This window comes from Dipteris shenzhenensis, chromosome 6 (genome assembly GCF_047967505.1).
Source record: "Dipteris shenzhenensis isolate YYH24624 ecotype China chromosome 6, Dip_SZ_1.0, whole genome shotgun sequence".
Taxonomy (NCBI): domain Eukaryota; kingdom Viridiplantae; phylum Streptophyta; class Polypodiopsida; order Gleicheniales; family Dipteridaceae; genus Dipteris; species Dipteris shenzhenensis.
In genome coordinates this window covers 37,167,156-37,191,796 of record NC_141601.1, presented here as the reverse complement: position 1 = coordinate 37,191,796, position 24,641 = coordinate 37,167,156, and the positions used below count along the sequence as shown (strand labels likewise).

General features: G+C 46.5%; 1 protein-coding gene across 1 annotated transcript in view; it reads left to right on the top strand.

Annotated features, from left to right (window-relative positions):
- Positions 1–24,641, top strand: part of LOC147901134 (uncharacterized) — a 467,121-nt gene that overhangs the window by 378,189 nt on the left and 64,291 nt on the right. The window contains exons 36-37 of the mRNA XM_087376081.1: positions 12,798–13,100; positions 13,319–13,477. Coding sequence (XP_087232207.1) covers positions 12,798–13,100; positions 13,319–13,477 — 462 coding nt within the window. The remainder of the gene's footprint in view (positions 1–12,797; positions 13,101–13,318; positions 13,478–24,641) is intronic.

The following is a 24,641-nucleotide window of genomic DNA, read 5'->3' as shown; positions in this document are numbered from 1 at the left end:
GTGAGGGTTGGGAGATCCTAGCAGATGAGATCGAGCGAGATTATCAGTCACCCATGCTTATAGGCACCTCGTCGCACATTCTTCCTCTCCCTGTCACCTATTCCAGGAGCAGAGTTAGGACGGCTCAGCCCTTTTCAGCTCTTCTAGGGAGGGGCGGTGAAGGGGGAGTGGAGGGTAGGGAGGGGCGGGGAAAGGGCAACGGGGGGTAGGCAGGGAGGGGAGGGGAGGGAAGGGGTCGAGGAAGGGAGGGAGGGAGGCGGGAGGGGAGGGGAGGGGGAGGGGGAGAGGGGCGGAAGAGGGGAGCAGGAGAGGGCAGCGAGAGGGGGAGGGGGCAGAGGGGCTGGCTGGGAGGGAGCAGCAGCCTGGGAGGAGGGGCTGGGAGGGAGAGGAGGAGGGAGGGGAAGGGAAGGGAGGGGAGGGAGGGGAGGGGGGTGCAGGATGGAGGGGCAGCAGGGAGCAGCTCGGACGGGGAGCTCAGCAGCGAGTCCAATATGCTTATTTCTCTTGGCATGCATGGTTTGGGAAAATAAACAATCGCAGCTTGCAGTAGTTGTAGAAGCACAAGATGGTGCAGGGTATGCCCAAGCGCAATAGCACGAAATGTGAATTTTGTGAGTAGTGTGTTATGGACAAAATGCATAGATAGCCCTTCTCTTTGGATGGAGCAGTATGGGCTACAAAGAAACTTGCACTTGTACATTCCGATGTTTCCATTCAATGTGGCCACACATGCATGCAAGAGATATTTTGTTACATTCATTGATGACTTCTCACGCTTTGCATGTGTATTCTTGATGTAAAGGAAGTCTAAAGTGTTTTATTTGGCTGCTCCTCCCCGTGAGCTACTGCCCCCCCCTCTCCCTCTCTCAGCCAGCCCCCTCTCCCTCTCCCTCTCCCTTGCTGCCCCCCTCTCCCCCCCTCGCTGCTCCTCCTCTCCCTCCCCTCTCGCCAGCCCCCTCTCCCTCCTCCCTCACCCTCCCTCTCCCCTTCCTCCTCCCTGCCCTCCCTCTCCCCCCCCCGCTGCCCCCTACCTCTCCCTCCCTGCTGCCCCTACCTCTCCCTCCCTGCCCTACTACCCCTCCCCCACCCGCCAGCCCCCCCGCCCCCCTTCTCCTCCCCCGTCATCCCTCTCCCCCCCCCTTCCCCCCGCTGCCCCCCTCCCCGCTGCCCCCTTCTCCTCCGCCCTCCCTCTCCCCCGCCAGCCCCCCCGCCCCCTTCTCCTCCCCCGCCCCCCTCCCTCGCCCTCCCTCTCCCCCCCCCCGCTGCTCTCCCCTTCCCCCCTCCCCGCTGCCCCCTTCTCCGCCCTCCTTCTCCCCCGCCCCCTTCTCCTCCCCCGCCCCCCTCCCTCCCCCCCAAGGAGACCCCCCCCGAAAAAGGAAAAAAAAAAAAGAGAGAGAGAGAGTTTAAGAAAAAAAAACTTCCTCCCTCTCCCTCCCCGCCCCCTTCCTTCCTAACTCAGCTCCCCACGCCTCCCCCTCAACCTACCTCCGTTTCTCCCTTCAGTCTATCCTCTCCTTCCCTTCCCCTCTCTCCTACCCTCTCTTTCTCCTTCTTCCTGCGCCTGCGTTCAGGGCGTCCTGGGCAGTAGTTTCGCAGAGGAGCTTTTTCAGTGTTGGAATCGGCCTTTTCACATCGATTGGCGAATGGATCCCCATTCAGCCAATCTCCGTCCACCTCCACCGGCCGCGAGAACCGTCATTTTTTCAGAAGATGAGTTGCAAAAAGTGCCAGACAAAATCAAAGCATAGTCATTCTCTTTGTCTCGGACTGCACACTTAGCATCATCGAATATAACCTGAAATCCTCCTTTATTGAGAGAGGACACTGAAAGCAAATTCTTCTTTATATCTAGCACATAAAGAACATCTATAATTCTGAAATCTGTGCCATCTGTGGATGTGACTATGATGTCCTCCACTCCACACACTGAATAAGAAGAATTATTTGCACATGTCACCTTCTTTTTAGTAGGTGGTGGATGCAAAGATGCAAAAAGGCTCTTCTTGGAAGTGATGTGCTTAAAAGCACCACTATCAAAATGCCAAGTGTTCAGTGTCTCATTGACAATGAGAGAGCATGCATCCTTTCAAGGGTCATAACTGCAAGTCAAGAAAGCAAATGGGTCATCCTCAATAGTGGCAAGAAAGCATATGGGTCATCCTCAATAGTGGCTGTAGCATCTGAACTATCCACTGAAAAATCTGAAATGCAAGACAAAAAGGCATAGTGCTCTTCCACAAAGTTGGCTGTAACCTCTCCTCCATCATGTGCATTAGGAGCTAATGCGTCTGCAACAGCCATACCTGAATCCCTTTTCTTTTCTTTAGCTATGCGCTTCTTGCATTCACCAATGTAATGACCTGGCTTCTTGCAGTAGTGACAAATGCCCTTCTTCTTAGGCTTATTTGCATTACCTTTAGCCTTATAAGAGGGCTGTCCTGAATCAGCTTTATGCTGTTGTGCGGGCCGATTGGCATGTTGCTTTTGCTGCCCTTTTCCTTTGGGCTTAAGCTTAGAAAGCATGGCATGCTCGCCAGCCTGTGTTGCCATATTTCTTCTGATCTGCTCTTCCTGCAACAGAAGTCCTACCAACTTGTGAAAAGAGAGAGGATTGCTGCCCCCCTCAATGACAAATTCAGTGAGGTGTGGAAACCAAGATAAGACTCAGGAAGAGAATTTAGAGTGGTGGTATCTTTGAATCCGGAATAACTTCATCTATATTCAACAATTGTTCCCTCAGATCCTGAATTTTCGTGAGGTGAGCATTCATGGAATCTCCCTCATCCATATGCGTATGAGATAGCTCTCTCTTCAGAAGGAAACTCTGGCATCGTTTCTTCATACTCTCTAAAATCTCACAAGCTGCCTTTAAGGTCTTGCATGATTGAATGTGAGGAATAATGAACCTCTTGACAGAAAGAGAAATCACAGAAAGAGCTTGTGCATCCTTAGAATCCCATCCTTTTTGCTTTGCTATGGGAGCCACTGGAGTAGCAGCTGCTCCAATTACTCGTGCTGCATTTTGACCTCTACCCCTGCTAGCTATAGGAGTGACAAGTGTAGCCACAGATTCTGGCCTTGCCTCATCTCCAAGGACATAAACCCAGAGATGTCTACCAACCATGATGTTGTGAACCATAAAACTCCACAAGGAGTAGTTAGTGCCATCCAACTAATCCTCTTGTGTGAGGACTCTAAACACCTCATTGGGGTTGTTCTAAGCCATTTTTGCCAGAAAAACTTAAAAAACGCAAAATGCACAACCAGAGTCTGCCAAAAAATTATGCCCATAGTGACGATTACTGTCACAGCTTATCAAAGGATTGAAATGCACCACAGTGCTCTACAAATGCCCAAAAATCTGCAAAAAATGGCAAAAGTCTACAATTTGTATTTTTCAAGAAAATTACTTCATTAAGTATGAATAAAAACTGCGAGAGCAAGCTCAAATGCAGGAGTACATCATGCAATGCATTAGGAAAAAACAGCTCAAAATGAGCTAGTAAAAAACCAAGGCGGATGTGGATCATGTCTTGTTCCCTTCACTCCTTTCAAAGCTGATCATGCCTCAATAGACACGTCTTGGGAGATTCCGGCCAGCATTGCAGCTTGGCATATTTGGAGAGCCAGGTGTACAGAGGCGATGGAGGGTATCCAGGTTCATCCTTCCCAGGCTATGGCTAGTATTTATACCGACACAGTACACACTCTGATGGCCATATGGGCGAGCATGCAGGGATCCTCCAGAGGAGCCACTGCCAGGAGAGTTACTTTTTTCAGAGTTTGGAGGGGATTGCCTTTCTTCTCTGAGTTTCCTTCAGGGTTGAGATGGTATTTTCAGCCTCCGCCTTGGTTCTTTATTAGCTCACTTTGAGCTGTTTTTTCCTCATGCATTGCATGATGTACTCCCGCATTTGAGCTTGCTCTCGTGGTTTTCATTCATACTTAATGAAGTGATTTTATTGAAAAAAAAAAACAAGAGATGGCAAATTAACTGACAGTCCCAAAAATGCCTGAAATTGTAGTGCAAAACCAAAAGCCTCAAAAAAAAAATTTTTTTTTCCAAGAAAAAGACTTCTATTAAGTAAGAGAAAAAACCCGCGAGAGCAAGCCCAAAGCGGAATACATCATGAAATCATGAGGATAAATAAAAAACCCCCTCAGAGTGAGGTGGAAAACAACCAAGGCTAAGGCTGAAAGTGCCACCTCAACCCTGTAGTAGTTTCAGAGAAGAAAGGAGAATCCTTCCATTCCCTGAAGAAAGAAGCCCTCCTAGCTGAGGCTGCACGGGAGTCCCCCTGCATACCCGTCCATACGGCCATCAAAGTATGTACGATGTCTGTCCAGATACTAGCCAATGTGTGCGAGGGATGAACCTGAGTACCCTCCAAAGCCTCTGTGCATCTGGCTCTCCAGATATGCCAGGATGCTATGCTCGCTAGAATCTCCCAAGAAGTATCCACAGAGGCATGCACAGCTGTAAAAGGAAGGTGTGGTACCACGTCCAACGAACAGGACTCAATCCGATTGACGTCGAACCGAAATGGCCCGAGAGGAGTCAACTCCCTCATAGAAAACCTGAGGTCCTGTAAGAGAAAGCCAAGCCACCGAGCCCCATGTCATAAAAAATGGTGAATGGGCAAAGTGACTGACAAGCCTCAAATTTTGGGGTGAAATTGAGCAAAAATTGGGACAGATTCACCAGAAGCCTCAAATGTCACCCAAATCAAAGTCTCTTGCAAAAGCCCCAAAATTTCAATTGCTACAGAGAAATGCCTGCTTGAATCCACATCCAAACAATGGCTCAATGCAAAAATTCTCCTTCAAGAGAACAAGAGCCAGCAAATGTACGGACTGCTGCTGCAGCCGACCAGAAAACCGTACAGTGTACGGTCAAAGTACACAAATGCCTCAAAAATTGCACTTGTACGAAAACACCCGTACGGTTGTACGGTGCAGTGATGGGAGGTGTACGGTACTTGATGGGAGCTGCAACTATACGGGCGACAATATGGCTGGCACAAGTTTGGACAAGTGTACGGAATCCGTACGACAGTACGGACGGCGGCGCTGATGGAGCAGCCGTACGGGACGTAGTACAGACGAAGCTGTACGGTTGACAGACAGAGCTTTATAGAATGCAGGTACCAAACTTGCACGAGTGTACAGAGGACTTGCACGACAACAGTACGGACAACGGTGCTAGACTGGTACAGAATTGACGTAATTGTACGGATTTCGTACAGATGTACAAACAGCAGCAGATCTTGCATGGATGGGCAGGAGCAGGATGGAGGCAGGACGGGCAGGTAGAACCTGCTCTGATACCAAATGTCCGTACGGTCGCCATCCCTGCGCAGATCTACATGCAGGCCCGTGCTGTCTCCCTGCTCTCCGTTTTTCCGTACAACGCAGTATAGCCTAGCCTTTTCCATACAGATTTCGTCAGCTTCTCCGTACAGCCTAGTCTCCTCGTCAGCTTCCGTACAGCCCAGCCCTTCGTCAGCTTCCATACGCCTAGCCTCTTCCGTACCAATTTCGTCAGTTCCTTTCGTCAATTTCTCCATACAGCCCAGCCTTCGTACAAATTTCATTTGGTATTTCTGTGCAATCCATCATCGTCCGTACAGACTTCTCCGTACAACCCCGTTGGTGGTCTGTACAGCACAACCTGCTCAGTCCCTTTCGTAAAGTTTACCCCGTACCTCTTGCCGTACAAGTTTTGGGGTTTTTTTGCTCCGGTGTCTTCCCTAGCAGTCCTGTGTCTTCCGCCAAAATCTCACCTATCCCTCTGCTCTCTCCTTACCAGTTATACTCTTCTTCTCCTCTCTTGTGGGCTTCCTGTGAATATTTCTTTGGGACTGGTTTTTTTGGCTTTCACTACCCTTTTACAGGTACTTCATTCTCAAGCTCCCTTTCTTACAAAGTCATGGCAGAGTATTCATATGAAAAAACGTTTCAAAAGGAGCGCTCGGCTCCCTGCAAGAAGCAAAAGCAGGTTGAGGGTCAGCATGACCCGATGCATGATACTCTTGAGGCTCAACTGGTATATGATGTAATGCATGAAGGATTTGAAGATACGAGAAAAGAGTGGAAAGACTCGGTTCCTTTAGTTGGCCTCATGGTTGAGGTCGATGAAATTGTGGATCCCCAGTCAGAGAATATGCCAAGAATGCAGTCATATTATTCTTTCCAGGCCGGATGCCACCTGCTGCAGAGATAGGCAATTGGCTGACACGCACATTGGCTGGCTCTTTTGTTCGTAAGATACACTATGCAGCCAGGGGCTTTTTTGAGGTTATCACGGTGGATGAGATCCACAGACAATGCTTTTGGAACATTCACCTCTCTTTTTTGGGCAGCAAATGGTGCATGTCTTGCCATGGTCTCCCACAAGGGACTTTCAGGCTTTAATCCGACACAGATGCCCGGTTTGGGTTGAAGTTGTTGATTTCCCCCAATGTATGGCCTCACTTTTGCCTAAAATTGCAGCATCTTTAGGTAAAGTGGTCTGCCCACCACGGCCAAATGGCAACTCAAACAGATTTTGCATTCTCTGGGATACTGATAATCCCACACCGGACTCTTATTCAGTCACGGTGAATAATGTGAACATGGGAAGTGCTTTTTATAAACTCAAATGGGGTTTATTTGCAGGGGCCTGTTTTGAATGCAAAAAGTTTGGACACATGGCTTCACAGTGTCCAATGAATCAACATAAAATGCCTCATGCCACCTTGCCAGTTCACATGCCTACTAAAGATGCTCCTACTCCAGTTGCCAACAAAAATAAAAGCAGTAGACAGCCTTCTGGGAGTCAGGATAAAGGCAAAGCTTCAGTGGCTCCCAATGGGAATCTCACTTCACATTCACCTCCTGCTATTCAATCCTTGACCAAAGGAAAGCAACCTTCAACTGATGGCTGGCAAAGCCCAAGAAAAGTTATTTCTGCTCGAAGAATTCCACCCCCCCGCACTTGGAATGGTGCATCTTCTAGCGGAAATACCCCAGAGATAAATACAGGAATTGGGATTACATGGGCTGCAGTAACAGCCAGCAGAACACTCTTCCCTGAAGAAGAGGTTGCTGCTTTGCTGTCTACTTCTCAGGCGGCTACTTCTTCTCAGGGGCGAGGCCTCGACCCTGAGATAGAAATGCAAGGCTGATCTCATAAATTTTGCTGCTGTACATAGTTGTTACATTACTAAAAATACCTGTATATATGACTGCTCACATCAAATGTTTTACACTCAATGTCCAAGGCATGTGTGACAGTAGGAAATGGAAATCTGTGTGGCTGTACATCAACAGATTTCAGCCTGACATAGTGGCATTACAAGAGCACAACCAACATATTTATGCAGGCAAGACAGGACACTACTGTGGATATGATATTTTCTATGCTGGGGAGCACTCTTTCTCAGGGGTTGTCCTTCTGATCAAACATGAGCTTCAACCAGTCATTGCATTAAATGACAACAAAGGAAGATGGCTTGTTCTCCAATGCATTATTAGAGGAGAGGTGTTTGAATTTGCTTCAGTTTATGCACCTCAGTCCTCTAGAGAAAGAACTGCAATTTGGGATGCCATGCAACAATATCCGTGGAGATATCATGCCTACATATGTGAGGATTTCAATAATGCTCCACAACAGGGAGACAACACCTCCAGACATGACCATATGTTATCTCCTGAAAGGCATGCATGGTCTCAACTACTTTTGCATTTGGATCTGGTTGACCTTTGGAAGGAATTGCAGCCTTTGTCACCGGGCTACACTTTTCAACATAATGCTCTTTCCGTTTATCAGGCACGTCTGGATCGATGGTATAGTGTCGCTCCCCAACAAAATGGGAATTTCACATGCAAAATGTGGATTGACTATGCCTTTGTGCATTCAGACCATGCACCGCTATGGCTGCGGTTATCTTTTCATAATATGCCAGATGATAGATTGCCACAAAGGAGACATCTAATCATAAACAATAGTTATTTGCAACATGTTGATTTCAAGGCAATGGTTACTGAAGCAGCTCATTGTCTTTCCTCTAGCAGCCATCTTCATGTTGATAGTGCCTGGGATTCTTTTATTTCTAAAATGCAAGTGGTGATTAGAGCTTATGGCAAGTCTTACATGAAGACTCTGAGGGAAACCATTGCTCAGGCCAAATCTACTTGTCAAGACCTCACTGAACTCAGTCATCATCGTTCGTTGTCCATGCATGAGCAAACAATACCATGCCAGGCCAGACATTGTCTTAAACTAAATGATCACAGGAAACTGGCAAAATGGGAGACTAGAGCGACAAAGAGCCTTTACAGATAAAGGTTGCTCTTCCAAAGAATTTCTCAAAAGTTTACATCAGAGGAGAATCAAAGCAGAAATTTGCAGAGTGCTTATGCCCGATGGATCATGGCCTACTTCACGGTCACAGCTTGCCTCTGTTTGTGTGCATCATTTCTCTCAGCAATTTGGCTCTGCAGCTCCTCCCTCGCAACAGATTTTGCTTGCACGAAATTTACTGTTGCAACATGTTTCTCCTATCATTTCCCATACTCAAGCTTTGGAATTGGAGGAACCCTTTACTAAGAGGGAACTGTCAGATGCGATCAAATCATGTGGCAGATGGAAATCCCCAGGATGGGATGGTTTAACAGTTGAGTTTTTTCTAGCATACTGGCCTATTTTGAAGCATTCATTGCTATATATGGTAAATGCTGCGTGGCAAAATAAAAAAATGCCGGACACATGGAAGAGAGGTCTTGTTAAACTCCTTCCCAAAAAACAAATTTGTGAGTCTTTGGCAGACTGGAGACCTATCACTCTTATGCCCGTAATTTACAAAGTCACTACCAAAATGATTGTTGATCGGCTAAAGGGGTTTTTACATGATGGGTTGCATCCTACTCAATATGGCTTTGTCCCGCGTAGGCATATCACAGATGACATTACTAATGCCTACATTGGAATTGAATATGCCAAATACACACAACAGGATGTTTTGTTATTGCAAGTTTGTATTGCCAAAGCCTTTGATACTGTTCAGTGGGATTTTATTTCATCGACTATGCAGGCATTGGGTTTTGGCACAAAAATGCAGCAACTCATCACTTGGCTATATCAAGATAGTGAAGCTGCCTGCATACTTTCAGGAGATATTTCTCCATCCTGGACTCTTGCTTGCTCTGTCAGGCAAGGATGTCCCCTGAGTGCTTTACTTTTTGCCATAGCCACTCATCCACTGCTTCAATATCCGGATCACCTCTTGGACACTGACCAGTTGCACGGTTTGGAGATTCTTGGTAGTCGCAGCATGATTGCTCAGGCATATGCTGATGATTCATTCTTTACTCCAAAAAATACTCGGGCTGATCTGTCCATGATTATGCATGCTCTTTCTACCTATGGATTGGCTGCTGGCCTTCGGGTAAATTTTCAGAAATCAAAATTGCTGCCGTTACATGCACAGGAATGGCACAACCTTCTGTGGCCTGGGGAAATTGTCCCCGCTTCTCAATTCATTCGACATCTTGGTTATCCTCTAGGCTGGGGACTCACCCGTTCACAACAAACTGATTGGGTGCTAGTAAAGTTAAGGGCAAAACTTGAATATTGGAAGCTTGCAACTTGGCCATTACATGTTCGTCTGCGAATTACACAATCCATTTTGATAGCATACATACAATTTTATCTGCCTCTCACTATGTTCACTAAGGCAGATCTGGCTTCATTTATGTCAGCTATCATGGAAATTTTCTGGCGTTCAAAACATGGCAAGAAAAGTCTCAGATTACTCTCTATGCATCGTCTCTGTTCTCCAAAGATGCACGGGGGTCTGAACATTCTCAATATTCAAATGCATTTACTTGCTCACAGAGGGAAAATGATGATACAGTTTATGCAAGGAGATCAGCCTTGGGCTTTCATGATCCGCTCTCTCTTATTACATCTTCATACATCTGCCTTTAGGAATTGGCAGCCTACTCAGTGGGATTTTTTATTTGGCTCCATCCAAGGCAAGATCAGAGGATGCCCTTTTTTCTCTCGTCTACTTCTTGATTGGAAACACATTCTATCCCACTTGGAATGGCATGGCAGGGACTCTCTCTCGGGCAACTCTTTGAGGGTAGAGAATATTTTTTGGTCTAAAGTATTCCACCCTCCTTTGGCCATACAAGAACCCCGACGTTCTTATTTTCTCTCCTTCAAAGGCATTTCATCTGTGGCGGATGTACTTCAGGATGATGGCACAATTTTATCTTTTCTATGGCTGCTCGCAAATATGGCTTGGGAGCTCATTATCGTCCTTTATGGCATAGAATTTCAGCAATGCTCCAACCGTACTTGCCGGTACCTCACTTGGAACTTCAGAATCGGCTTGAGGATTGGATTTTACGCTCTCCTTCCTTATACGCCCGTCCTTTGAAGCTCTCACATATCACAATGTCATCACTGTATAAAGTTTTATTACCTCCACCTTGGATTTCCCACAGAGCAAATACTGTTTGGCATATGGATCGTCCAATGAAGTGGTGGAGAAAAAGGCTGCGTCTCCTTTGGCATTACAAAGTCCCTCTTCAACAACAGCTTTTCCTATGGTGAGTTCTCCTTAGCATTTTTCCATCTGGATAGTTACTCGCACACAAACATATTGCTTCAGCTGTTTGTCATAGATGCCAGCACTCTACTGAATTAGTGTTTCACATCTTTTGGTCCTGTCCAAATACTTTTGATCTCATTGCTATCATCAGACAGAGGCTTCAACAGCGATTTCCTACTGTTACTTTTGGCAGATTTTTCTGGTTGTTTGGCTTTCATCCACAGAGACAGGATTTTGATTTATTTTTTGTATGGGTGCGCTATTGGACCCTATGGACTTTATGGATGGATAGAAATCATAGAATCTTTGGTGATCCACTATTTTCATCCTTTCTTTTTTTCAAACGATCTCTGCAACAATCATTCTACAATTGTTTTCAGACTCGTTTGATTGATCAGGATGTGTATACAGCTTATATTGAGATCTTTAGTTGAGTAGTAGCTACTTTATTTTTGAAGTAACTATGAATGTAATTATTCTACAGAAATAAAAGATTTCTTCCCACAAAAAAAAAAAAAGAGTGTGTACAAAATTGAAGTGAGGGGTTTTGTCTAAGTGACAAAACCCTATCCTATCCACCACTAACCGTAGTTAGGGATTGGACTGTGGTTAGGGGGAAAAGGAAAAAGTTTCCCTAACCTACTTATTATAATACATTGGCCACTGCCTAGAATATAATAATAATTCTAACATAGATCTATCCCCGGGTTCCTCATTGCCGAGTTTACCGCCGATTCTAGACTATCGTGGAACTTTCTATTTAAGTTGATTCATTCTGTCCTCCAAATTGTAATCAAAGTCCATATCACTCCCGCTGCCACAGTCACTTGAGTAAAATTTCCTCGGAGATAGATAACAAGCTGTGGCGAAGTGTCCACTACTAGCAGCATGGTGGGTGGACCGGGGGTGTTTGGATTTTGCCAACTTAAAAGCATGAATTGCCTACATTAGTAGAGGGGTCGTCGAGGTAGCATATGATGTGCGCTGTCCCCTTTGGCCCCCTTGGGGCTCGTCGTAAGTTATTGCTTAGATGGCAAAATCCCCCAAAACCCTCAATCCTAGCTGCTCAGAATGAACACTAGCAATATGCTTATAGTGTGTGACTCGTCTTACTAGAGTCTTGCGTGTATATTTTGTATGAGTTGTCTAGATTGGAGAGCATGCATCTTGTTCGTATCATTTGTTGGAGCAAGAAGCTTGTTGGTAAATTATGTTTTGGAGTATACAACTGCCTCAGAGTTAAGCGTTGGGAACAGGAGCTGGAACAAATAAACGAGTAACAAATAAACGAGTAGATAGGAGCATTGGGGCGAAAGATGCTTCTGATTATTGAGAGATAGGCATATATGACCGTTATTTCTACTCACTAAAGTGCTCCCCTGCCTGCTATTTCACTTCAGTTCTCCCCTGCTCGCGTAACATTATGAGAGGGTTAAGAGCAGCGATGATGGCAATGTAACAAGAGGAAGCTAGAGAAACAGGGCTATGAGAATATGAGGGACTCCTTTCTAGGGCAGAAGGAGAGGCTGAAAGGGCCTGGCCTGAGAGGGGGACGAGGCTGAAGGAGGGGCAGAGAGGTTAGGCTGAGAGGCGAGAGGTTGAGTGCAAAGCTGCTGAGAGGGGGTGGTAGACAGGTGAGGCGGGGGGCTGTTAGCAAGTGGGGGGGCAGAGAGGTCAGGCAGAGGGACTGTTAGCAGGTGGAGGGGGCAGAGAGTTGAAGTGGGGGGAAGTTAGCAGGCGGTCAGTGCATAGAGGTGATGTGGGGGGCTGGGAGTGAGGCAGGGGAGCAGGAGGGGCAGGCGGGGGCAGATGGAAGGAGGCGGGGAGGAGGCAGAGGGAGGCGGGGCAGGGGGAGGGAGAGGGCAGCAGGGAGGCGGGGCAGGGGGGAGGGGGAGACAGGGAGGAAGAGGAGCTCGAGGAACTGATACACATAGAAGGAAATGCCCTCTAAATATCATTTTGGATCTTTAAGATATTTAGGGGCCAGCTCCTTCTAAATTTTATATGCATGTGAGCTCTCAAAACTAGGTTCGTAATTATTATGAACATGTTCATAAGTTGCTAAAGGTAAATGAAAATTTCAGGAGTTACAAATTTGGGTGACGTTCAGGCATCTATTGAAAGTCCTAAATTATTACTATTTATATGTTGCAAGTTCAGAAGGAACTTTTGGACTCATGATCAGGTTAATAACAGGTCGAGCAAAAAATAGAGAGATTTGAAGCAGAGCTGGATGCTGCAGTAAGGAAAAAGGAAGAGCTTGAAAGAAAGGCTACAGATTGCCAAAAAAGACTGGAACGTGCAGGAAAACTGATAGGTGGTCTTGGAGGAGAACGTGCAAGATGGGCTGAGACAATATCTGATTTGACTACAAATATTGAGCATATTGTAGGAGATGTAGCTGTTGCAGCTGGAGCAATTGCCTATACTGGACCTTTCACTCCTTCCTACAGGAAAAAGTTGAATGCTGAATGGCGCAAAAAGCTAATAGAGTTCATTGTAAGTTCTTTGCTTGTAATACATTTGTACAGAAGATAAAGTCACACACACATTTACACGGTCTTATAGACAAGGTATCCATTTCAATGCAAGAGCTCATAGCATAAGGTCAGATCTTAATAAGACTCAAAACATGAACATCATTTAGCTACCCCTTTTGAATAATAGACATTACAAGGTGTCCAAATTCTCATGATAATCTATTTTCCATAAACTAGGTGCCACATACTCCCGAAGTTGACCTTCAAGCTGTGCTGAAAGATCCGGTCAAAATGCGGTCATGGAATATTGCTGGTCTTCCCAGTGATTCCCTTAGTGAGGACAATGGAATTATCGTTTTTAAAGCTCGAAGATGGGCTCTTATGATTGATCCCCAGGTGAAACACCAAATCAAAGGATAAATATATCAAAGAACTTTAGTTTTGGATAAGTAGTACATAATTCGAGATGGGGCCTTAAGCGTATGTGCGTGTATATATAATTTGGGATGGGGCCTTAAGCGTATGTGTGTGTACATTGCTCTTGCACTTTGCCACAGATGTTCTACTTCTTTGGAGACTGTGCCTCACTTGTTTTGGCATTGTCCGTGCTCTCGTGAGTTTTTTAATCTGTTTCGACAGCGCCTGCGAGCGAGATTCCCATCTATTCCGTTTGGGAAGTTCTTCTGGCTATTTGGGTTTCATTTATCCAGACCGGAGTTTCATCTTTTCTTCGTTTGGGTTCGCTACTGGGCACTATGGACTTTATGGACATATAGGAATTGTAAAGTCTTTGGTGATCCTACTTTATCTCTGTTTGGCTTTTTTAGGCATTCTCTGCAGCAATCTTTCTTTGATTGCTTGCAGACCCGCTTTGCAGACCCGCTGTAGAGATCATGAGGTCTTTTTGGCATATACTGAAATGTTCAGTTGATGTAATTGTAGCACCTTATTTTGAGGTTGCTACTCATATAATATAATCAATCAAAGATTTCACCCAAAAAAAAAGTGTGTATATAATCTGAAAAGTTTGTCGTATGATTCGTGATGCCTTATGTTGTGAAACAAGGATGAATGTTCAACATGATTAGCTTATTTTAAGGTTTCCTCTATAGGTGATGGAACAAATGAAGACTTTTGTATTTAAGATAATAGGACCCCTTTATGTCTTCCTTTCTTATACACTTACAATCTCACTAGCATTTATTTTCATCTTCTTCATTAGACATTACTTCAATCAGATACCCTTTAAATAAAAGAGAAATGTATTACATCCTAGAAAACAGAATCCATATGGATGAGAGAGTGTCAAACTGATTGTTTCATGATTTGGTATATACAGAGAAGGGGAATTAAAAACAATAAGGTGGGAGAACCAACAAAAGTGGGTCTCAATCTATGCTACATCACAAAAACATCTATGCTGAGGTACACTTCCAAACAAAGACGTCCCACAGCCATCCTCCAATAACCTGCTATGCATCCTTGCTTGGTAGATCATGGTTGAGGATGACTAAATTGTTCATAGAATGAGATGTTATTTTTGTGTCTACCACCCTCAGATGGTTTTGACCAAGTAGAGTCCTCGTGTTAACTGTTAGCACAAGATGGGAAAGCAGCATTAAAGAAAAAGCTGAAGTTGAGTATGAGCCTTGGGCAACAGGAAATGTATTTTCTAGTATGCGAATTATTTGAATCCCTTAAAAGACCCGCTGCACCTGCTCCCGAGCTGCTCCACCCCCTCCCTCGCCTCAGTCGTCTCCTCCTCCTGCCTTCTTCCTCTGCCTGCAGCACCCCCCACCTTCCGCCATCTCCTCCACCTCCAGCCCCTTCTCCCCCCTCCCCCCCCCACCTTCTCTTCCTTGGTTCAGCGGCACTTGGTTGCACCGGGATCTTCTCCTTTGAAGCACCAAAGGACATGTGTCATGTCTTCCAATAGCTGATTGCATCACTCTTTCTCAACCATGGCTGGGTAACTCCTGCCTGTATCTTCAATGTCCACTACATAGAAATTGACGGTGGTGGTCAACCCATTGACAGTGATGGGCAAATCCTCAATGACTTCTAGGGTGGCGAGTCGTCGACCATCTGCTACCTTGATTCAAGTGGAGGAACGCCTTGTGCATTTCAAATTCAACGTCTTCATGATACGGGGCACCATGATATTACATGCAGCTCTCCCATCAACACACACTTTTGATACGGCAGTTATCTATGTGATGACATCTACTATATGTGGGTGCCGATCACTTCTTTAGAGATAGAAGAAATCTCTCATACCTTTTCCTTTTTCTTGCTCCTCCTTGTTGAGAGCCCTTGCTGCAACTCACGTCTCACCTTAGGGCTTAATGCTATTAGTTGAGGAAGCGTGATGCTCAAAGACCGATGAGCAAGGTCCCGAACGACCGAATAGTCTTCTTGCCCTGAGCCGATAGGGAAATCCAAGGGCAACTACTTACTCTTGCGAGTTTTTTTAGTCTTCTCTGTTGATGGGTCTGCCATCTCAACATCTAAGGACTTTGAGAAGGACACTTCTTCCTGGGGCGGCCCGGTCCACGGTTTGGAGAGGGGTCCGAGGTGGTACGACTTCTCTTCCTGAGGTCAAGAACCTCTACGTGAGAATCCTTGGTGCCTGATTCACCTAGAAGATTCACCCTTGGAATATTGGGACAGTCGGTGCGATAATGACCCTTCTGGTGGCACTCGTACCATACAACATTGGCACGCTCTCTTGGAGGGCAATTGGCTTGATTTCTGATGCCCACCATCTCAAGCCAAAGATCATTCAAGGCCTTGGCTAGGTCATTGACTACGGGTTCTTTAGTAGGAGGGGCCAGTGGAGTAGGAAGGAGGGGGGCTCGTGGGCGAGGCTGGGAAAATCTTCCAGGCGGAGGGTGAGGATATACACCTTGTTGAGTGTAAGCATCTAAGGAAGGACCATACATTTGAGGTGGAGGCGGTGGATACATCCCTGATGGGGGGTGGGGGTATGCCCCTGAGTTGGACCCCCCAGGTTGTTGTTGCAAGAATTAAGGGGGTTGTGGAGGGACAACCGTCTTCTTTGAGGCGGGGTCAGATTGAACTTTATCAAAATTTTGAGCAATCTTTTGTGCTAGCACCATGGTCTCCGGATTCTCCCATTTAAGCTTGAGGCAGAATTCATCACTTGCTCCTACTACAAGGTAGCCCAACACATGCTGAGTCATTCCAGCTTGAAATCCGGCGCCCTGCGTGGCAATTAAACGGTCCAAGATCACGGTCGCTCAATCCACATATCGACGCGCCGTCTCACCTTCTGACTGCTTCAAGTTTGCCACTTGCAGGTACACATTCTCCGGCTCCTCTTCTTTGCTGAAATACTCAATCATAGTGGCTGTCAACCTCGGCCAACTTTGGCGACCGTCCTCGGCGTGCTTCTCATACCACACTTGAGCCAAACCCTTTAGAAATGTGGGAAGAACCAACAACCATCTATCTTCTGTAAGAAAGTTGAGAGAAACACAACAGCACTTGAAGGCCACAAGATACTCATTTGGATTTTCTTCAACCCGACCACAGAACACAGGAATGTCAACCATGCTTGGAAAGTGGAAAAGAGAGAAAGAAAGAAAGAAAGAAAGAAAGTCTATTAACGTCTATTGGAGACCAAAAGGTCTATGGGACAGCAAGAAACCCTCTAGTACATTTGCTTTTAGGAAGCGCACATGGCAACTCCCAAGGAGTGCAAAAAGTAATCCCAATTATTTAGAGTAGCTACATGATATTCTGGAGAGTAAACAGCTATACATCAGTTTAAGACTGAGAGTCTTTTGGTTTTGATTTAAACTCTCTGATTAGTGCTACCCCTTCACGGTAAACTGCCCATTTTCCATCCTTTCTGGCAGCCCTGACTTTAGCTAATTCAGTTGCCGTAATCTTGAGTTGGGTTTGTGTAAGCTCCTCTGCTATCCATACTTTGGTGCCCTTCAGCTTGTAAGATTGTCGAAGAAGCTTGATCCGGATATCTTTTGACTTCAGTGTAAGGATTGCATGACCTCTATAGTGTAAAATAGAAGCTGGCCTGGAGTCGTCATCATCCTACTCATCATCAATCACCCATTTGATGTTGGGCAAACTTGATTTGATCTTTGTCAATATTTCACTATATGTATCCTCCTCTTTGTACCAATCTTTTGGAAGCCCCCCTATTCTAATCTTCAGCGCATTATCACATCTAGCTTCGTGTTCTTTAATCTCTACTTGGATATCAGACAGACTTGCTTTGTTGTCCACTTCCACAAACACTTCCTTCCTAGGAGTTTGTACTTCAGTGTGAACAAGATCTTTGACTGTAGAGACTAGCTGCGGGGTAGGGGGGGAATCCTTACAAGATTTTACAGCCTCATCAATTACTGCCTGCTTACTAGGCCCTTCCAAGATGTGAAGTTGGGCCTTTACTTCTGCTAGCTCCAATCGTAGCTCTCTCACTGCCTACTGTAGATAAAAAATCTGATCCTGTTGCCCGAGGATGGGTGGTTTTGAGTCTTCTTGTTGGTAATTCCGTGCGTATGGAGAGGGTGTCATGGCTGCAACTGTAGAGTACCGAGTCCTGGTGGATGTTAAAGGAGTTGAGGGGGACTTGGAGGAGAGGGTAGGCCAATCCATAGTTGGCTGTATGATGAAACCCCCTGGCTTAACCTAACCCCCGAGTTGGGTTGGGGGTTTAGCTCAACTCGGGGTTAGAGAGAATGTGAAGAGGAGGAAGGTAGGATGGGCCATGCTTTGCTAGCCATATTTCCTGTCACCCCCTGGCTGAGCTAACCCCCTAGTTGGACTGGGGGTTCAGCCCAGCTAGGAGAGGCTACGGGAGAAGGGACGGAGAGGCTACGGGAGGGGGGGCGGAAAGCGAGAAGAGGGGGGGGGAGGCGGAGAGGCTACGGGAGGGGGGGGGGCGGAGAGGCTACGGGAGGGGGGGGGCGGAGAGGCTACGGGAGAGGGGGGGTGGAGAGGCTACGGGGAGGGGCTACGGGAGAGGACGGAGAGAGAGAGGCTACGGGAGGGGAGGGGCGGAGAGGCTACGGGAGGAGGGGGATGGAGAGGCTACGGGAGAAGGGGCGGAGAGGCGAAATGAGGCTTATCTATTGGCAAACAATGGAAAGAGATAGCTTGAACTGAAAATCAGTGAAGATGCATCTACAAAGCACACATAGGCAGGGTAGGGTGTGACTGGTGTATTGTGAAATGCTATACGGGAAGAATATTTAGCATAGAATAGCTCATAGACAATCTTAAAAGGACCAACCCTTATTGGTCGAGGCATGATATTGCATCCATCTTTACAAGCGAGGATTAGAGACACGGCGTTGCATGAGGTTGTTCATCAAGGCAAACAAGAATGCCATGACAAATGTCAACAGTTGGAGAGCTTGCACATCACCTTCAGCTTCTTCGAGTTCTTGTAGTCGCCATGCTATTTCTTCAAGGGGTGTGCGGTTTGGCATCCTTCTTTTGAGCAATGTCCTTAAGGACCTTTCAGATGATGTTCCGAAGTCGGTAAACTCGTATCAAATATGCACAACACTTAGTTTCATGATGACCACAACCTTTGTATTCCTTACAAATGATCACCCTCATTCGTGGCTTACGGCTTTGTTGAGGCGGTGCTTCCACTCGTTTCATGTGTGATTGAAGTACAAGCTTCATGTGCCAAAAAATCAGCAACTAAATTTTAAGCTCAAGTGATATGCTGAATTTTTACCTCTTCAAATTGTTTGCAAAGTTTCCATGCTTGTTGATGTCGTGGAACCAAGCCTTCGCTCCGCAGCTTCCACCTTCCACTAACTTGTTCACACACGAGTTGAGAATCTCCTCGCACCTCAAGTTGCTTGATGTGATGTTCTTGCGCCTTCTGTAGCCCAAAAAATGAGTGCCGAGTACTCAGCTTGGTTGCAAGTACTTGCAGGTGCAGACTTGCTATAATAATATACCTCACCCCCCGGTGAAGTGAGCTTCACACCCACACCAGTAGCCTTGGTCGAAGGTTTGTATGCTCCGTCAAATTGAAGGATCCAAGATGTCATTACACCAAGACTAAAATCCGGACATCCCAGGTTTCTCGGTACAAGATAGGTGGAAGGAGAGGGTGGAAAGAATTCAATACTTAAGCAAGATGTTCAGTGCCAAATAAACTTACAATCCTTTATTGATAGTTTATCTTTCGACCAAAAAGAATTACAACTTGAAGCTCAAAATGTGGTGCAAAGGCTTGATTAGGTACAAAGGGATTCCTTGGTAACTAGAAAAGAAATCAAGGCACGAGGCTAGACGCTAGGCATGGCGACGCTCGAGGGTCATAGAGGACAGGAAACGTGAGGGGAGAAGCATTACCATGGGTGGGGAAAAGGGATTAAGAGGGGTGGGAATGAAGAGGGAGACTATGACACAAGGGGCAAGGGAGGGGAAAGAGGAGCATGTATGTGATGGGAGGTGAAATGTAGAGATGGAGACATCAAGGGAAGAGAGTCATGCTTTATTTTTATTTTTTTGGGCAAAAAAGAGACCTCTATTAAGTAAGAAAGAAACTCGCTAGAGCAAGCTCTGAGCAGAAATACAACATTATGAAATCATGAGGATCAATAAAACCCCCTCAAAGTGAGGTGGAAAACAACCAAGGCTGAGGCTGAAAGTGCCACCTCAATCCTGTAGGAGTCTTAGAGAAGAAAGGAGAATCCTTCCATTCCCTAAAGAAAGAAGCCCTCCTAGCTGAGGCTGCATGGAAGTCTCCCTGTATACTCATCCATACGGCCATCAAAGTATGTACGGTGTCTGTCTTTATACTAGCCAAAGTGTGCGAGGGATGAACCTGAGTACCCTCCATAGCCTCTGTGCATCTGGCTCTCCAGATATGCCAAGATGCTATGCTCGCTAAAATCTCCCAAGAAGTATCCACAGAGGCATGTACATATGTAAAAGGAAGATGTGGTACCACATCCAACGAACAGGACTCAAGTAAGTTTCAATTTGGCGAATGTCTTGTGATTCTTGCATGTCAACAGTGGCTTCTTATTGAGTTTGGCTCACCAACTCTGATAGGCACCCAATGGGAGACGACCAAAGCAGGACGTGCTGACTGTCCTATCCGCGTTGTAGAAGTTTTAGGACGAAAGGCTGACGGTCCTGGTTGTGAAGTCGAAGGTCTAGTAGCGCGTGAGGTGGTAGGAACTGGTCACAAAGAAGGTCCAGGTTGGGTGAAGCTATGAGGCGCACCCGTGGATCTTTGGTCTTTTCTTTTTCCTTGGGCAATCTCTAGCAAAGTGCCCAAGGGTCCTGCAAATCCTACACTGATCCTGTCTCCTTGCAATCTCGACTCTCTGTCCGAAAAAGGAGCCATCTGGACGCTGAAGCATAATGTGGTCATCCAAGATGTTAGGGTCTGAGACAATGATCCTAACACGCGGTACCCCATCGGACTAACTGCCTCTGCTGTGCTGAAGTAGGCATCTCGGGGAGAGGGGGGATCTTAGTAACCACTCCAAAGGCAGCTCCAATGGAATGTAGCGATCGATGGTACACCTGAGGAAGGCCTGGAAATCTGATGAAGAGTGATGTTGTCCGGCTGTCTTTCTCAACAGGATCAACCCCAATGAAAAAGGAGTCAGAAAAATTCTCCTGGAGCATTGTGCTAGCAGAATAGCTTGAAGCACTATACGTGCTACCTCCGAGGAGTCAAAAACAATTGGAAGAAACCTTGCCCAAGCAGACGAACATCTGAGAAGTGCCCTGCGAGGTCTCTAGGAAGAGCGGCGAGCATCCAGTCCCTGGCCTGTAACTTGGAAGGGTGGGACCCATGGATGCGAGCAAAGAGTGAAGTCGAGCTCTCCTACTCTGTATCTTTTTGGAGCTGTTACAACTCGTCTTTTGAGAAAATGATGGTTTTTGCGGCCGGTGGAAGTGGGCACAAGGATTGGCTGAAGGCAGATCCATCATCAATCAGGGTGGAAAGGCCGACGCGAACACCGTTGAACTTCGTCCGACTAAAATGCTGCAAGGAAGAGGGTGAAGGCAGAGGAGAGTCTGAGGTGAGGATGCAGGCAGAAGGAGGGGATGAAGGGTGAAGAAGGGTGAGGGTGAGGATGAAGGGAGGAAGAAGGGTGAGGATGAGGATGAAGGGAGAGCGGATGAAGGAGGAGGGAAGGGGAGAGGTAGGCTGAAAGGTAGGGAGAGGAAGCCAGGGAGGCGGGGGAAAGGGGCTGCGGGGGTGAGGGGAGGAGGCGGGGGTAGGGGCTGAGGGGGCGGGCGGGGGGGGGGGGGGGGGTAGAGAGCAGGGGAAGGGGGGCTGAGGAGCAGGGGTAGAAGGCGGGGGTAGAGAGGGGAGAGGGCGGGGGAGAGGGGCTGAGAAGCCGGGGGAGGGGACGGGGGTAGAGGGCGGGGGAGAGGGGCTGAGAGGCGTGGGTAGGGGGGGGGGGAGAGGGGGCTGAGCAGCGAGGTAGGGGGCGGGGGTAGAGGGCGAAGGAAGGGGGCTGAGAAGGCGGGGGTAGGGAGGCAAGGAGGGGCTGAGGGAGGAGGGAGAGGTAAGGCAAGGAGGGGGCTGAGAGGAGAGAGAAGAGAGGGGCAGGGAGGGAGGCAGGAGGGAGTCGGGAAGTAGCAGCAACCTTCAGCTCAATCTGGGGGGGACACCATTTTGGCATCGTACTCACTTGGGAGACTCTCATTCTCCCCACTTTGGAAGGGGCCGTTAATATAACTGATCCATGTTTACAGTGTAGGGCCTTGCTCTACAAGATTGTTGTGAGGGGACTTATGCCTGGGTAGGAGACATGGAAGTACTTTTTTATTCACAGCATACAGTCATGCACACTGTCTGTGGGAGGAGACTAGACGGATAGTACCAGATGGATCTTCACTTCAACCCATCTCAGATCTCCTTCCTCCCCTCTCATGGAAACTATCCTAGGAGCATGGGCCAACTTCGGGATTACTCCTTCGAGGGTTCCTCCTTCCTCTTGCGAAGAGATTGATAGGTAGGCACTCATGTGACAGTATTTTGAATGAGCATAGTAGACCACAGGGTGCCTCTCATTACATGCAGTAGTCCAGTTGGGAGAGGGGACCTGCGTCCATTGTGGGTATCTGGAAAGCTTTCAAAAAGCTTCCAGAGGATAGAAAAGCTCAACAGTTAGTCATTAAGAGGGAGTACAGGCGAACTTCAGCAGATTGATGTAGCCTTGCCAGTGGATTGGATGGAGACAGATGACATGCTTATCGATTGCTCCACTTGGATGGCCACATTCTCCAGCACGGGCATTCCACTTTAGGTTATTGCAGTTCGTGATGTACATGAGAATGCCCTAGTTTTTTATGTGCATTTGGGAAGAAGTCTGTCAAAATCTTCATTATCATATCTTGTTAGAGAGAGCATTTCAGTTGGTCAGGATTGAAGGCTATGTGGAGATTGGTTCTGACTTTCAGTGGTACCTGGATCTTGCCCCTCTTCTCATTCTCCTAGGATCTTGGAGGATATGGCTTTATGGAGGTGTACCCATAAATTTCTTGCAACGGGACCAAGGAGAGTGGGAGTGGATTGACGAAGGACACTGAGAGAAGAGCCTCTCCTTTTGTTTGAAGGTTCGTAATGCCAGGAGATTTTCATTTAGTTGTAGAGATTGGAGGCCCTCTAGAGCTCTTCATTGGGATGCCTTTCATATTTTTGTTGATCTGCATAATAGTTTTTGGAGGATACTCTGGAAATCCCACAGGAATAGAAAAATCACTCTCTTTTTCTAGCTTTCTATTCATGGTGAGGCATTTAACCTATGAAGATCCAGGTTTAGGGCTGACTCTACTTGCCCCCGTTGCCATGCTATTGCGGATATTATTCAGCATTGTTTATGGGATTGCAGATATGCAAGGGTTATATGGAAGAGGGTTGTTAGGATTTCCACTTCTTTTGCACCTTCCCCCTTCTTCATGACTTGGGGCTCAGTTGCTTGGCTTTCCCTTTCGAGGCCTCAGACATGACTCATCATGGGCTATAGCTATCAGACGACACTTGATTGAGCCATGTTTTTTGGATGATGTTCCGGCCTTACCCTTCAGAACAGTGCATACCTCAGCGGACAATAATTTTTGCATGCCTCAAACTAGGTGGTATTGTCTTACATGCAAAGTGGTGCGCCCATCCCATAAGTATTTGTTTGGATAACACTCTTGCGAGCGCATTTTTTGACGACGGTGCATAACACTAGGGGGAAAACGGTGTATAATGCGTGATTTTTCACTAAAGAAGAGTGATAGATTCCATTCAAAACAAATCATACAGTAGGTGGGTATAATGCGTGATTGACCATGCAAAGCATATATGATGGACATATTACTTTGCACATGTCTCAACCTAGGCATCATGGGCTATAGCTATCAGACGACACTTGATTGAGCCATCTTTTTTTTGGATGATGTTCCTGCCTGACCCTTCAGAACAGTGCATACCTCAGTGGACAATAATTTTTGCATGCCTCAAACTAGGTGGTATTGTCTTACATGCAAAGTGGTGCGCCCATCCCATAAGTATTTGTTTGGATAACACTCTTGCGAGCGCATTTTTTGACGACGGTGCATAACACTAGGGGGAAAACGGTGTATAATGCGTGATTTTTCACTAAAGAAGAGTGATAGATTCCATTCAAAACAAATCATACAGCAGGTGGGTATAATGCGTGATTGACCATGCAAAGCATATATGATGGACATATTACTTTGCACATGTCTCAACCTAGGGTGGGAAGGGAGGAGAGGGGATGGGAAGCGGGAGGAGAGGGAAGGGAGGGGAGGGAGGAGAGGGGAAGGGAGGCAGGGAGTATCTGGGTGGGGAGGTGGTGGAGGAGCTGCAGGAAAGTTGTGAGAGAGAATGAGGAGAAGTAGAGTTTTATAGGAAATGGGTAGCTTTTAGGTCAAGTCAGCTTTTTTTAGTTTTTTAGGTTTTTTTAGTTCTTTTAGGTTCACTATAAGTAGAACGTTCTTCATTCTCTCTTTCATTCAAAGTTCATTCTTTCACACTCCACGCTTCTCTCCTCTCATCAACCTGTTGCAAGATTCTCGAAATTTTCAAAATGTTGCAAGAGGTGAGTTCATTTCCAACCTATTACGTATGCAAGAACTTCTAAGAATCAAGTTTTTGTAAATTTGAAATTTTTTTCAAATCCGATTCTTTTCTCAAAAACTTGTTGCGTACACCCCTCTCACACTATACACCCAATAATGGTCATCTGGATGGGCATGCAAGGGTCCTCTCGAGCAGCTTCTACTAAGGAGGGCTGCTTTCCTCAGGGAATAGAGGAGCTCCCTCTTCTTCTCTGAGTCTTCCACAGGGTTGAGATGGCATTTTCAGCCTCAACCTTGGTTATTTTGTACCTCTTCTTGAGGAGTTTTTTCTCATGAACGGCATGATGTATTATTCCCTTGAGTTTGCTCTGGTGCGTTTTATTTATACTTAATGGAAGTCTATTTTTTCCACACACAAAAAGCTTGGAGTTTGGAGCAGCACAAAATCATTTTTTAAAGCAGCCAAAGCCTGGATTTGAATTTTGTA